General features: G+C 44.8%; 1 protein-coding gene across 3 annotated transcripts; it reads left to right on the top strand.

Annotated features, from left to right (window-relative positions):
* The first annotated feature begins 379 nt into the window (after positions 1 to 379).
* Positions 380 to 13151, top strand: LOC137384061 (uncharacterized). Of its 3 annotated transcripts, none has more exons than XM_068057629.1 (6): positions 380 to 479; positions 2631 to 3405; positions 6937 to 7083; positions 7206 to 7270; positions 7438 to 7698; positions 10976 to 13151. In XM_068057629.1, the coding sequence occupies exons 1-6, from the start codon at positions 474 to 476 to the stop codon at positions 11018 to 11020; spliced, it is 1299 nt and encodes a 432-aa protein (XP_067913730.1). In that variant the 5' UTR covers positions 380 to 473; the 3' UTR covers positions 11021 to 13151. The 3 variants fall into 3 exon arrangements, with proteins under 3 accessions (XP_067913730.1, XP_067913729.1, XP_067913731.1); XM_068057628.1 differs by lacking the exon at positions 380 to 479 and adding an exon at positions 774 to 819; XM_068057630.1 differs by lacking the exon at positions 380 to 479 and adding an exon at positions 1284 to 1845.
* Positions 13152 to 13678: the final 527 nt, after the last annotated feature.

Below are 13678 nucleotides of genomic sequence, written 5' to 3' on the forward strand. Positions count from 1 at the left end.
AAATGCAAGCCATTCTTCCTAATGGTTACTCTGGGTTTAGGAGTGTGGTTGTGCTGTTTCGCTGCACTCGGGTGGCCCCTTTTATGCGGCCTATCTCTTTAAGGCCTCTGCTCAGGCGGGGAAGTGCTCTAAATGGACACATCCTGAAGTTAAATGAATCTATTTCCTCCTTGTGCTCTCAGATAAACAGAGTCGGGAATTCATGTCAGGTGATTTACGGGAAATTCAATACAATGCAAATCGGAGCAGCTGATGGAAGTAATTCAACCTTTAGCCTGATTACATATCTCCACCCTCTGACTAATCCTAACATGTCCATATAAGGATGCAGTATGATCACACATTGGCAGGTATACAGTTCTTTATAATTCTAATACAACACAAGCTGCTTTGACATATTAGTCAGTCGGAGCACACTGATATCAGCCTTCCTACCATCAAGGACATGACGCCTTGGTCTACACCCTTCACTGATGCAGGTAAACTTTAGGGTTTTAATTTGTTCTGAGACTTTCTCTGCTGTTTGCACAGTTTCTCCAGTGATAGTGCCGTCTGGTGCAGCTTTCCTGCCCACTCAGTAAACCTGCTTTTATCTATCCCACTTATTCCTCCATTGGCTCAACCCTCTGGTAACAGCCAGTCAGCCTTTATTCATGGGAAATCCTTGAGTACCAGCTGACAATATGACCACATAAACAGGATCATTTTCTTATCAGAACAGAACAAGTTTGCAATTCTAGGACAAAGTCACTGAATAGTAATGAGCAGGAGGAAATGCTGGCCTCACTCTGTCCTGCCGAGAATGGGGGCCGTATGACTGTGAGTGGGGCAGAGGGGAAGGAGGCTCTATAACAGGGTGAGGGGCAGAGGGGAAGGAGGATCTATAATAGGGTGAGGGGCAGAGGGGAAGGAGGATCTATAACAGGGTGAGGGGCAGAGGGGAAGGAGGCTCTATAACAGGGTGAGGGGCAGAGGGGAAGGAGGATCTATAACAGGGTGAGGGGCAGAGGGGAAGGAGGATCTATAACAGGGTGAGGGGAAGAGGGGAAGGAGGATCTATAACAGGGTGAGGGGCAGAGGGGAAGGAGGATCTATAACAGGGTGAGGGGCAGACGGGATGGAGGCTCTATAACAGGGTGAGGGGCAGAGGGGAAGGAGGATCTATAACAGGGTGAGGGGTAGAGGGGAAGGAGGCTCTATAACAGGGTGAGGGGCTCGTTATTCTTTGTTCCTGGTTTAATCTGTCTTGAAAATAACAGCCCAGATTTTGCGTTTAGAGTAACATTGAGGCTATCAGCAATTGCTCTTATTATGGAATTAAATTTGGAACTCTAGAAGCTGTCAGTGTGATGAACTGCAAGCTTTTTTATTTTCCGCAAAATGCAAAATCCAGGCCTTTGCGTCCAAAATCTTTGCCGAGGATTTTCTGCTGGTGACAGGGGTGACGACATCTGGAATTGGTGATGCCTAGAACCCCCCCATCACCTCTTCTGTGGGAGGCCCACCGAATCTAGTGCCAATTAGGCACTTAAGTGGACAGTGGCGGGTCTTACACGGGATCAAGGACGCCGGCAATGGAAGTCCCACCCTTGGGGCTGCCAACCAATCAGAATCCAGCAGCTCTTTCGCTGAGCAGCGCCAACACGGAGGCGATGACTGCAGCCAGTGGAACACCCACCCAAGGCCCAGACCATCATACTGGCAAAGCCTGCCCTGCCCGACACCATCCCACCCGATTTTAAGCTCTCCCTGTCTCCAAACCTGCCCTTTGTGTCCTTCACAGAAACCTTTTAATAGAAGTTATGATGAAATCTCTTACTTGAGTGATGCTGAGGATATAAACAGGTTAGTCAATGGGCTACAAATACAGGAGATTTAATGGCCTCGTGTTTTCACTGGGTTGCACTGGTTTTATCAGTGAAAATTGCCTGAAATCAGCCAAACTAGTGCAAAGGATGGTGGAAACTGGATTCACACTGAACGCAATTTGCTCTTTAAATTCCGTGAGCGTTTTGCACTAGTTTAAAAATATTGTGCTGGAAGCTGGGCCTGCCCACAAAACTGGTCCCACCTCCAGATCGAATTAATCACCATGGTGATTTTTGTCTAATTGTGCCTGTTTGCTTTTGAGGAGGCTCTTAAAATGTACGCTTTTTCTAGATGCAAGGGCAATAATAGTTACATTTTAAAAGCTTTTAAATATTAAGATAATTCTAATTAGCTAAGAAACTGAATACAGTACACAAGTGTAACCAATGTTTCTGGATAGTTATTTTTAAAGTCCTTTTCAGTTATTTAAAATCAGGTTACTCACAGGTGGTGGACTGGACACTGATTGCAATGCATATTTTTTGTGACAAACCCATTTTCAGCGATATTTATCAATCTGCACCACATTATCACTTAAATATATCAAGGAGTATTCTCTACTGCAAAAAAAATCCTTTATTGTGCTGGTTTATGGAAGATTTTACACTTATGCAAATGAAGTTGAGAGGAAACGTGAGCAAAAAATCACTCTGAAAACGAGTGAAATTTTGAGTGCAGTATGTGTCTCTTGTGCTGATTGCACCAAAGGAGAAACTCGACTGATTTTAGTTCTCTTTCAGAAACCATGTTTTTTTTTACAGAGGATCTCTGACATTAAACTAATGGAGTTGCAGCCCAAAGCTAGTGTCACGGGCTGCTTTGGTCCCACAGAGAATATTCTCACTGTGAATGTGAGTGGATTGAAGCCGAGAAGAGTGGTCGAAGTCTATGTCAAGCGCAGCTTAAGTCTAAGGGAAAATGATGTGAGAGACAAGGAGCTGAAATGGAGATCTCTCCCAGTAAAGATCCCACAAAGAAGCATAAGTCACAGAGAAGGATCTGGGCTGAGTGACTCGAGGATATGTTGCAGGGTGAGCAAAATTGAAGAAAATGAAAGAGAGAGCCAAGCATGTGGAAATGAGCCAGCACCTTCTGTTAACAAATCTTCAAGTGTTGAGACAGGGGTGGGGAAGGAAACCAGCAAGGGAAGGAACAAGGAGGGGAAAAAAGGGAAAAAGTCTCAGACATTCATCGGAAAGATTGCCAGTTTCCTGTGGAGAAGGAAAGGGGATGAAAAGAAGGATGAAGGATCTAAAAGATCGAAGGTGTCTGGTTCTCAGGTGGAACATCCTCCAGAACAGAATGGAGAGCAGCCACTTGCTGACAGTCAGGTGACACCTGAAGAGTTGGCCTTTACTCATAAACCCAAAGGTATCAAGAAGAGAAATAGTCTCAAGAGAGTTTTCTCTTTTAAGAAGAATAATTCTGAAGTTAAAGGGTTTGGATCCGGAGGTGTAGGAACCAGCAAAAGTAAAGCAGTCAGACCCAACCAGCTGGAACTTGGAGATGTCTGCAGGCCCAGGCTTGATAAAACAGGTAGGACGTGTTAGAATGGCTTTCCAGCAGGATAAATATTCTGGTGTCAATCAACATCTGAAACCACTGATCCCATTAAACAAATGAACCCATCACTTGTTTGATAGTTTCCGCCCAGAACATGAACCGTAATCCTTAGTAAATCATTCTCTTGCCCGTGGTGTATAAATATTCAACCTAAGTTCCCTTTTCACTCCTAAAATTGTAATTTTATCTTGTGTCCCTTGATACTCAGGCATCTCACCATAATGAGTAATTTGACAAAATCAGCTTTATTTTTTAGTTTCGATAATCCTGAAAAGTTGAGTTTGATAATAGGAGCAGACTATTCAGCCCCTCCAACCTGTTCTACTATTTAATTCAATCATGATCTGCATCTCAATTCCATTTGCTGCATGTTTCATTGATACCCTTACCTGACAAAAATCTATCTATCTCAGACTTGAAGGCACCATTGATCCTCCAGCATCCAAAGCCTTTTGGGGGAAGAGAGTCTCAGGTTTCCACTACCCTTAACTGTCTAAGCTCCGGTATCATTCTGCTGAATCTTCCTTAATCTTTCCTTATGATTTAAATTCCTGATCTTTGTGATGGTTGTTAATCTTTATCACATCAGGAGGGTCTAGTATATCTTTCAGTTACTTGCTGATTGCTATCCAGGATGAGAAAGGATTTCTGTTACAATCCCAGCTCTGCGGTAGATATTCTCTTGGATTTAACGGTGTCATTCGCTCTCATAAGGGGTCCAAGAATTTGATAGGAGCTGGGTCACACTTTTCTATAAAATACTTGCATCATTGCATAACCCGGGTGGGGGGTCAGGGGCTTGGGGTGTCTTCGCAATACTATTCCTTGCAATTTGAACCAATTTTCATGTCTTTCACATACGAACTTCTTCAATTCCTTCAAAAGCAGAGCAAGCAAATATTTGGCAAACAAAGCCTGATATGAATCAATAAGATGTTTATTTTGTATAAAAGTGAATGCACAGAAATGCAATTCTTATTTAACTCATTTATTTCAAACAGTGTGACTTATGTTTGTGTAACAATGTAAAATAATGCACACAACAACAGCTTGTATTTATATAGTGCTTTAACATAATGAAACAGCTCAAGGCACTTCACACAAACATTATCAAACAAAATTTGATACTGAGCCACATAAGAGATATTAGGAAGATGACCAAGAGCTTACTTAAAGGAGTGTCTTAAAAGAGGAGAGAGAGGTGGAGAGGTGTGGGGAGGGAATTCCAGAGCTTAGCATCCAGGCAGCTGAAGGCACAGTCTCCAGTGGTGAAAAGATTAAAGTCAGGGAGAGACGAGAGGCCAGAATTGAAGGAGCACAGATACCTCGGAGGGCTGTGAGGCTGGAGGAGATTACAGAGATAGGAAGGGACAAGGCCATGGAGGAAAATGAGGATGAGAATTTTAAAATCAAGGTGTTGTTTGATCAGGAGCCAATGTAGGTCAGCAAGCACAGGGGTGATGGGTGAACGGGACATATTGCAAGTTGGGAACCAAGCAGCAGAGCTTTGGATGACCTCAAGTTTATGGAGGGTAGATCACGGGACAACCGGCCAGGAGAGTACTGGAATAATCAAGTCTAAAGGTAACAAAGACATGGAAGAGGGTTTCAGCAGCAGATGAGCTGACGCAGTGGCAGTCAGGCAATGTTATAGTGCTGGAAATAGGCAGTCTTAGAGATGGCATGAATATGTGGTTGGAAACTCATCTCAGGATTAAATATGAACAGTTTGTTTCAACCTCAGATGGTTGCCAGGGAGAGGGATGGAATCAGTGGCAAGGGAATGGAGTTTGTTGCAATACCAAAGACAATGGCTTCACCCTTCCCAATATTTAACTGGAGGAAATTTCTGCTCGTCCAATAGTGAAAGGCAGACAGCAGTCTGATAGTTAGGGGACAGAGGAGGAGCTGAGAGTGGTGGTGGTGAGGGAGAGCTGGATTTCCTCAGGGTACATGTGGAAACTGATGCTGCGTTTTCAGATGATGTCACTGAGGGGCAGCAGATGCGAAATAGGAAGGGGCCAAGAATAGATCCTTGGGAATACCAGAGGTAATGGTGCTAGAGTGGGAAGAGAAGCCATTGCAGATGATCGCCTAGCTATGATTTAATAGATAAACATGGAACCAGGTGAGAGCAGTCCCACCCAGCTGGATGATGGTGGAGAGGCGTTGGAGGAGGATGGTGTGGTCAACTGTGTCAAAGGCTGCCATCAGGTTGAGCAGGACCTGATAGTGCTTTATCTGGACCAGCCAGATCTGGCAGTGAATGGCCAAACCTCTCATTTCAGCTAACATGGGAGCCAGGAGGGGGATTTTGGTGGTCAGTGGTTTAGGGAGAATAGGGTTGAGGGAGCAGTAGCTTCTTTTCTCTATAGCAAACCATAAACCTCTTTTTCCTGCCTCCTCCACCATCACATCCAACAAGAAGAAGGAGGAGCTCATGCTGCTAAGAGTGAGACCATCCAATCAGCTGCCTCTGCTACTTCCCTCCCTTCCCCTAACCCATTGGTCCAAACACACCACCCTTCCCTACTTATTTATGTCATCTTAACTGAATTAAATAAGATAATTTCTCTAATATAAAATAAAAACAAGTAATGCTGGAAATACTCAGCAGGTCTGGCAGCATCTGTGGAGAGAGAAGCAGAGTTAATGTTTCAGGTCAGTGACCCTTCTTCAGAACTAATTTCTCTATCCTGGACTCTGGTCCAATAGTCTTTGCTGTTAGCATTCTGAAACCTGACTGACTGTCAGTCTCAATGTGGTTGGTCTCTCACTGTCCACAGCCAGAAGAATGCCTGTAAGTTCTGGGGCCAGTGACTTCCCAACACAAAGAGTGTGAGGTGTATATCGATTACAAAGACAAGTTAACCAATTGCTTATTATTTACATTCCTTGAGGAAGCACCATGAAAGCAAGCTCATTAGCATTTCAACTATCTTTCGTCTCAGATCCCACACTTTTAGATTGTGTCGGTGTGCTATCCTCTGAAACAGAACATATAAAGGATCTCTTTTGATGGAAAAACCATCAATGCTCATTTGTGAGGCTTTTAATGGAGCTACTCATTGACAGTCACTTAGCCAATGACAACAGAGAGTCTTCTGATGAGTCTGGAGACCCAGCTTGGTGGGACCATATTAAGTTTAACATTTAATAGAAATGTGTTGTTGTAGATGGATCTTTTAAATTCAGGTTAAATCCATCCCAAAATTCTGCTCTAAAATCCAACTGTGCAGTTGTTCAGACCCCAGCTATTCACATAGTATTTGCTGTATGATGTGAGAAAGCACAGGTTAGAAATATTGAGTAAATACGTAGGTTAAATAAAGTTTTGCAACCATGCCTTTGAGACTAATATCAGTAATCTACAACTTTAAAGACAACAGGAATCTTGAACTGACCTCTCCTGTAACTACTGATCCTGTATTTCCAAGTGTTTTCTGTCACATGGGAAACCAAAGGAAAGTTATTGAAACCAAGTGTGACCTTTGTGTGTTTCAGAACGAGACTCCGAGTACCTATATGAGCAAGTGTCTGAGGAAGTGGACCGGATAGTTCGGACATTGGAGTCTAGTGAGGGAAATGAGAATAGCCTGAAGGGAAGAAATTTTGTAGAAGAATTAGAAACACAGGGGCCAAGTGAATCCGGTAAGTGTGTGATGCATCAATGACCATCACCATAACAGAAATGAGCTAGTGGCTAAATTTAACCCCTGACCTCCAATTTACCCTGGATGATACTGATGACATCTGCTTTATCTTCTCAATAGTGGACAACAACATTTGGGAAATTATTGCACTACTCCAAAAGGTTGGCGATCACGTTGATACAGAGGTAAGATGTATGAAATATTTTTGTTCATTTTCTGGAAATGGGCATCACTGGCAAGGCTGGCATTTATTGCCTTCTAACAGACTGCCTTGTCAGCATTTGGTATCAATTTGCAAAGCCTTGCTGTGTTGCACTGGTTCCTGATATTAATTTACGTTTGCCTCTGGCAGCTCCAAGGAAATTCATTACTTTCCACCTTCTTCATGGATATCAGCTACAATTCCTTCAAGGAGCTGGCAGATCATTACATTGAAAATGAAGTGAGGAGCAAGGTGACACAGGAGAACCCCGACTTCGTTAAATTTGCTTTTACACTTGATTTTACTGCGAAGGTAGCGGGGATCTGTAACCATCAGATCAAACGGATTACCGGCTTCGGGAGCCAGTACCTCCAGGACACGTGTTGGCAGCTGCCCAGTTTCAGTGAGCAGGTAGGTGCCATCTCCAACCTGCACAGCCAGCAATCCGGAAGAGTGGGTGAGCAACACGTGGGAATAAATTCAGAGTCATTAGTGTGACATCCGAAAGATCATAATATCCAACATGAAATTACGTAGAATGATCTACAGCATAGAAATAAGCCATTCAGCAAAACTGGGCTTTTCTTGTGTTTATACTCCAAAGTTTCCTTTTACTGTAATTATCTCTTCCCACCCTGTTCCTGTATCCCTCTATTACCAAATCCCTCTCATAGCCTCCCCTTAAATGCATCAATTCGCTCTGTTTCAACCACACTGTGAAAATCAAACCCTCCTAAAGTTTTCATTTGCTCTGTTCATGGCAATCTTAGATTGTTGTCCTAAGCTCACCCACAAGAGGAAACAATTTCTCTGCATCCATCCTATCAAACCCTTTCATAATTTTGAAGACTTTTACCAGGCCCCGACTTGGTCTTCTGTTTTCCAGAGAAAAAAAAAAGCCTCAGCCTGCTCAATCTTTCCTACTAGTTGCATCCTTTCAATTCCTTGTAAATCGTTCCTACACTGTCTCCAGTCCTTCAATATCCTTTTCATAGTGTAAAGAATAGAACTACATAGCACGCCAAACTTGTCTAACCAAGGTTCTGCTTTAGTGTTCTATTCCTCGAAAAATGAATCCCAGTATTTTGTTTGCTCTCTTCAAGACTTTATCAGCTTGTATAGCTGCTTTTAGCGATTTATGTATCTGTATTCCCAGAGGGCTTTGCCCCTCTATCCCATTTCGATTTTTTTCTTCCAAGGAATAAGTGACCTCCTTATTCTTTCTGCCAAAATGAGCCACCTTGTTCTGCTATATTGAATTTCATTTGCCATTTCAACCCCCATTCTGCAAGCCTGTTTATGTCTTCCTGCATTTTTATTAGTCCTATTAGTTAAACCCCTGAATTTGGTATCTACAAATTTTGATACCATCATAGAGAGATACAGCACTGAAACAGGCCCTTCAGCCCAACGAGTCTGCACTGACCAACAACCACCCATTATATACTAATCCTACATTAATCCCATTTTTCCCTCTCACATCCCCACCTTCCCTCAATTCTCCTACCACCTATCTACACTTGGGGCAATTTTTACAATAGCCAATTTACCTATCAACCTGCAAGTCTTTGGGGTGTTGGAAGAAACTGGAGCACCCAGAGGAAACCCATGTGGTCACAGGGAGAACTTGCAAACTCCACACAGGCAGTACCCAAAACCAAACCCGGGTCACTAGAGCTGTGAGGCTGCAGTGCTAACCACTGCACCACCATACCTTCAATTTCTGATGCATGATCATTTATACATGTGGTAAACAAAAGTTGTCCCTGGCAAATATCCTACTTTCTTCCAGTTCAGGAACTTTCCTTAATGTTTACCTTCTGTTTTCTGCTTTATAGCCATCTCCTAATCCATTCTGCTACCTGGCCCCTGACTCCACAGGACCTGACCTTTGCCATAGGTCTCATATGTGGCACCTTATTGAATGTTTACTGAAATTCCACATATACTTTATTGCCCTTGTCTACTTTCTGCTGTCTTTCCAAGATTTCATACTGTTAATTAAACATAATCTTCCTTTTAGAAATCCAAGCAGACTTTCTTTTATGATATTCTGTTTCTAGATGTTTTATTATTTGATCTTATAGCCAAGTTTCTTGTATCTTCACCAGTACTGATGCTGGGCTGAATGCTCTGGCCTATGTCAGAATTATCAGCCAGACACATGTCAAAACCACAGAGAGTGCAACATATATTATTGATAAATAAGATTTGATACGTATTGTGTGCAATGCACTTTATTTCTTCACCTTTCTCTATTTATGGCCCTTGTTCAGCTTATTGTACAGCAACACAATGGGCGAATAAAAAGCAAACACAAGAACGTTCTTAGCTCCTTGTAATGACGGAGTTATTCCTTCACATTAGAGAGACTGCCCTGCTGAACAGAGAGACTGCCCTGCAGATCTGTTTCCTTGTTAAAATGCTAGGATTGATATGCCTTTATGTCAGGTGGGGGGACTTTAAAGTCTGAGAAATCTGTTTGTCAATCCAACCCACTTCCAACTGACCCATTTCTACTTTAACTGAGGCTGGAAGGTGGGTGGGGAGCCAAACCACTCTAAACATTAAATATGATAATGAGACTGTGAACCTTATTATCATTCTACTTCTCAATTTTAACTTCAGTCAGTCAGGTTTCTGAAGCATTGGGAAACCCAGCAGCTTCATTGAGGCGAGGACTGGGTGGAAACAGGAGTGAATGTCTCTACACCAGCCTCCAGGATCTAGGTGCCTGCCTGAGGGGCTCTGTAATCAGGCACCTCCCAGCACCTTCCCTGAGACCTGCAATCCCACCACCAGGTCCCGCTCTCCACCCCCCCCCACCAGGCCCCGCTCCCCCCCCCACCACCACAAGACCCCCATCCCCCCCACCATCAGGCTCCCCCTCCCCCCCACCATCAGGCACCCCCCTCCCCTTCCACCATCAGGCCCCCCCTCCCCTTCCACAACCTGGCCCCCCCTCCACCCCCACCATCAGCCCCCCTCCCCCCCCCCCCACCATCAGGCCCCCCCTCCCCTTCCACCACCAGGCTCCCCCTCCCCCCCACCATCAGCCCCCCTCCCCCCACACCACCACCAGACTCCCTCTCCCACCCCCCCGCCACCATCAGGCCCCCCCTCCCCCCACCACTACCAGGTCCACCCCTCCCCCACCATCAGGCTCGCCCCCTTCCCCCCCACCATCAGGCCCCCCCTCCCCTTCCACCACCAGGACCCCCTACTCCCCCACCACCATCAGGCTCCCCCCCGACCACCATCAGGCTCCCCCTCCCCCCCACCATCAGGCCCCCCCTCCCCTTCCACCACCAGGCCCCCCCTCCCCCTCCCCCTACCACCAGGCCCCCCTCCCCCTACCACCAGGCTCCCCATCCCCCCCACCATCAGACTCCCCCTCCCCCCCACCATCAGGCACCCCCCCTCCCCCCCACCACCAGGCTCCCCCGCCCCCCCGATCATCAGCCCCCCTCCCCCTCCATCATCAGCCCCCCTCCCCCCCCCCCCACCACCAGGCTCCCCCTCCCCACCCCCCCACCATCAGGCCCCCCCTTCCCCCACCAGTACTAGGCCCACCCCTCCCCCTCCACCATCAGGCCCCCCTCCCCCACCACCTCCAGCCTCCCCCTCCTAATTAGTATGTTCAGAACTATTGTACTCATTTGGCATAATATTCTCTCCATCTTTTCAGCAAGAAACAACAAACGACACAGAGAAAATTTCAAGTCCAGACTGAAGATGAAGGTTGAATGACTGATTAATTTCCCTGCCTGGAAACGGCTATCACTTCCTGAACCTGTGGAATATGCAGTTGGATAAGTTGCCTCTGCTGACATGCTGAAACACAAGAATGACTCAGCGCTATTAGTTTGGATAAAACCATCAGTCTTTTACTGATACAATGGGAAGTAGATCGCTGAGAAAAATGACTAAGTGGTGCTGCAGTTATCACCATCACTTGACCTAGTTAAACCATTGAGACCACTTAACCTCCTCACTGCTTCCTACAGCTCAGCAGGACATGTGAACAGACTCTGTATTAACTCCCTGTGATTAAACAATGAGACCATAGCCAAGGCTCCAGCATGTACTGTGTGGTTGCTCTGAGAAGAACACTTGCACTGTTTTGTTCCCCTTTAGAATGCGTCAGTTGGTCGGCACCTCCCCAGGAGGCCTGCCTAGACCCAAGCACAGTTTGAGATACAGAATGGGCCCTGTAGTTTTATAATTCCATGTCCAAATCATGCTGTCTTCTAGAGACGCTGTAGAGGAACATTGGAAGGAACATAGGAACAGGAGTAGGCCATTCGGCCCATCGAGCCAGCCCCACTATCCGATAAGATCATGGCTGATCTGGTTGTGGTCTCAACTCCACTTTCCTGTCTGCCCCCATAACCCTTGACTCCCTGTCTATCAAAAAATCTATCTAACTCAGCCTTGAATAAATGACTGAGACTCCACTGCTTTCTGGGGAAGAGAATTCCACAGGCCAACAGCCCTTTTCCCAGTATCCATCCTATCAAGTCCCCTCAAGATCTTACAATAAGGTCACCTCTCATTCTTCTAACCTCCGATGGGTAAAGGTTGAACCTGTTTAACCTTTCTTCATAAGATAAGTCCTTCATCCCAGGAATGAGTCAAGTGAACCTTCTCTGAACTGCTTCTAATGCAATTATATCCTTTTTCAAATAAGGAGACCAAAACTGTACAGAGTACTCCAGATGTTGTCTCACCAAGGCCCTGGACAGCTGCAGGAAAACTTCCCTACATTTATATTTCATTCTCCTTGCAATAAATGCCAACATTCCATGTGCCTTCCTAATCACTTGCTGTTCCTGCATACTAACCTTTTGTGATTCATGTACCAGGACACCCAGATCCCTCTGTACTACTGAGTTGTGCAATCTCTCTCTATTTAAATAATATGCAGATTTTTTATTCTTCCTGCCAAAGTGGACAAGTTCACATTTTCCCACATTATACTCCATCTGCCAAATTTTTGCCCACTCACTCAACCTATATATAACCCTTTGTAGACTCTTTACCTCCTCTTGACAATGTACTTTCCTTCTACATTGTAGAAGATCCCTCATATCACATGGTTTATGCAAGGATAGCCAGCTCCTGGATATGAAACTTCCCCTTGAGCCAGCAGACCTGGACTACTTCCATATTCAGTCAATTAGCACAGAGTATCTCATTTCCATCACAAGTACTGTTTCTCATTATGTATGTATTGGGAAGAGATTGGTGTTATCGGAAGATGTTTTATTTATTCTGATGTCTTTATATTGGGTTATTTATTGTGTTCAGATGTCTGAAGAATGATGTTAGTGGAGTAGAGAGATGCTGGGGGAAGTCAGTGTGACATTGTACTGCGCAGGGGACTAGTAGCTAGTATGCTTGTTCTGTTTGTAATGAACAGACAAGGCTCCAAGGTTGGAATGTTCAATGAATATGGATGAGGAAAGAAGTTGCAGTAGGTGGGATTCAGAGCCGGATCGGAATTGTGACTGGGTGGGTTAGAGATTGTCAGAAGCCTTTGCACAAAAGTACATTGATTTTCTGAAGAGCAGTTCTCTTCAAGTGTGTGAGTTAATTAAATTAGGGGGGAGCTATTTGTTATTGAGCATTGATATCTGGACATATAACTCCTGTTGAATCAAAAAAGCTTTAAAGATTGAAATAATGTACCTGATAGTTACCGTCCACATCAAGAGCAATCTTTCACATCACTGCCAACAGCAAAGGAGATCAATATCAATATAGAATTACAGCACAGAAAGATCTCGAGCAGCTGGTCTGGAATCACAAGTAACAATGAAATTCTGACTTGAATTAACCTTGGGAAACAGGCCTGCAGCTATTTAAATGAATAAACCAAGAGATGTTATTGAAAATCAGTTTCAAAATGTAATAATTTAATTTCAGCAGCACGCTATCATCCACAAGACGCATACAGTAGGAGGAGCATGTGAACCGCTGATGTGTGCCGAGTCAGACAATCTTATCATGGCCAGCATTGGACTCAGGGTTTAGGCAGTGGGGTGGGTGGGTTGTTATCACTTCCCATCACATCTCCTGCTAGAAGTTTACATCTGCAGGTGTAGGTTAAGGACAAGATCAGGATTAATAATTCCGGCTCCATTGACAACAGATCTGCTGACATCATCCTCAAGGCTGACACACGAATAATGAATCCAACATTGCTGGCCTCCAAATGGCTCAGGCCTGCTATCTGGTCTATGATGATTTCAGGGTACCCAGTTATCTGCATTGCACCACTAGTCACAGTGCGGGTCATCACTGCCCTCAGTTATTATGCCACAGGCCCCTGCTGGATACCTTCCTGATTACTGTGCCATCTATTGCTGAATTAAGGAGGTAACCGAGG

Source organism: Heterodontus francisci, chromosome 25, assembly GCF_036365525.1.
Source record: "Heterodontus francisci isolate sHetFra1 chromosome 25, sHetFra1.hap1, whole genome shotgun sequence".
NCBI classification, from domain to species: domain Eukaryota; kingdom Metazoa; phylum Chordata; class Chondrichthyes; order Heterodontiformes; family Heterodontidae; genus Heterodontus; species Heterodontus francisci.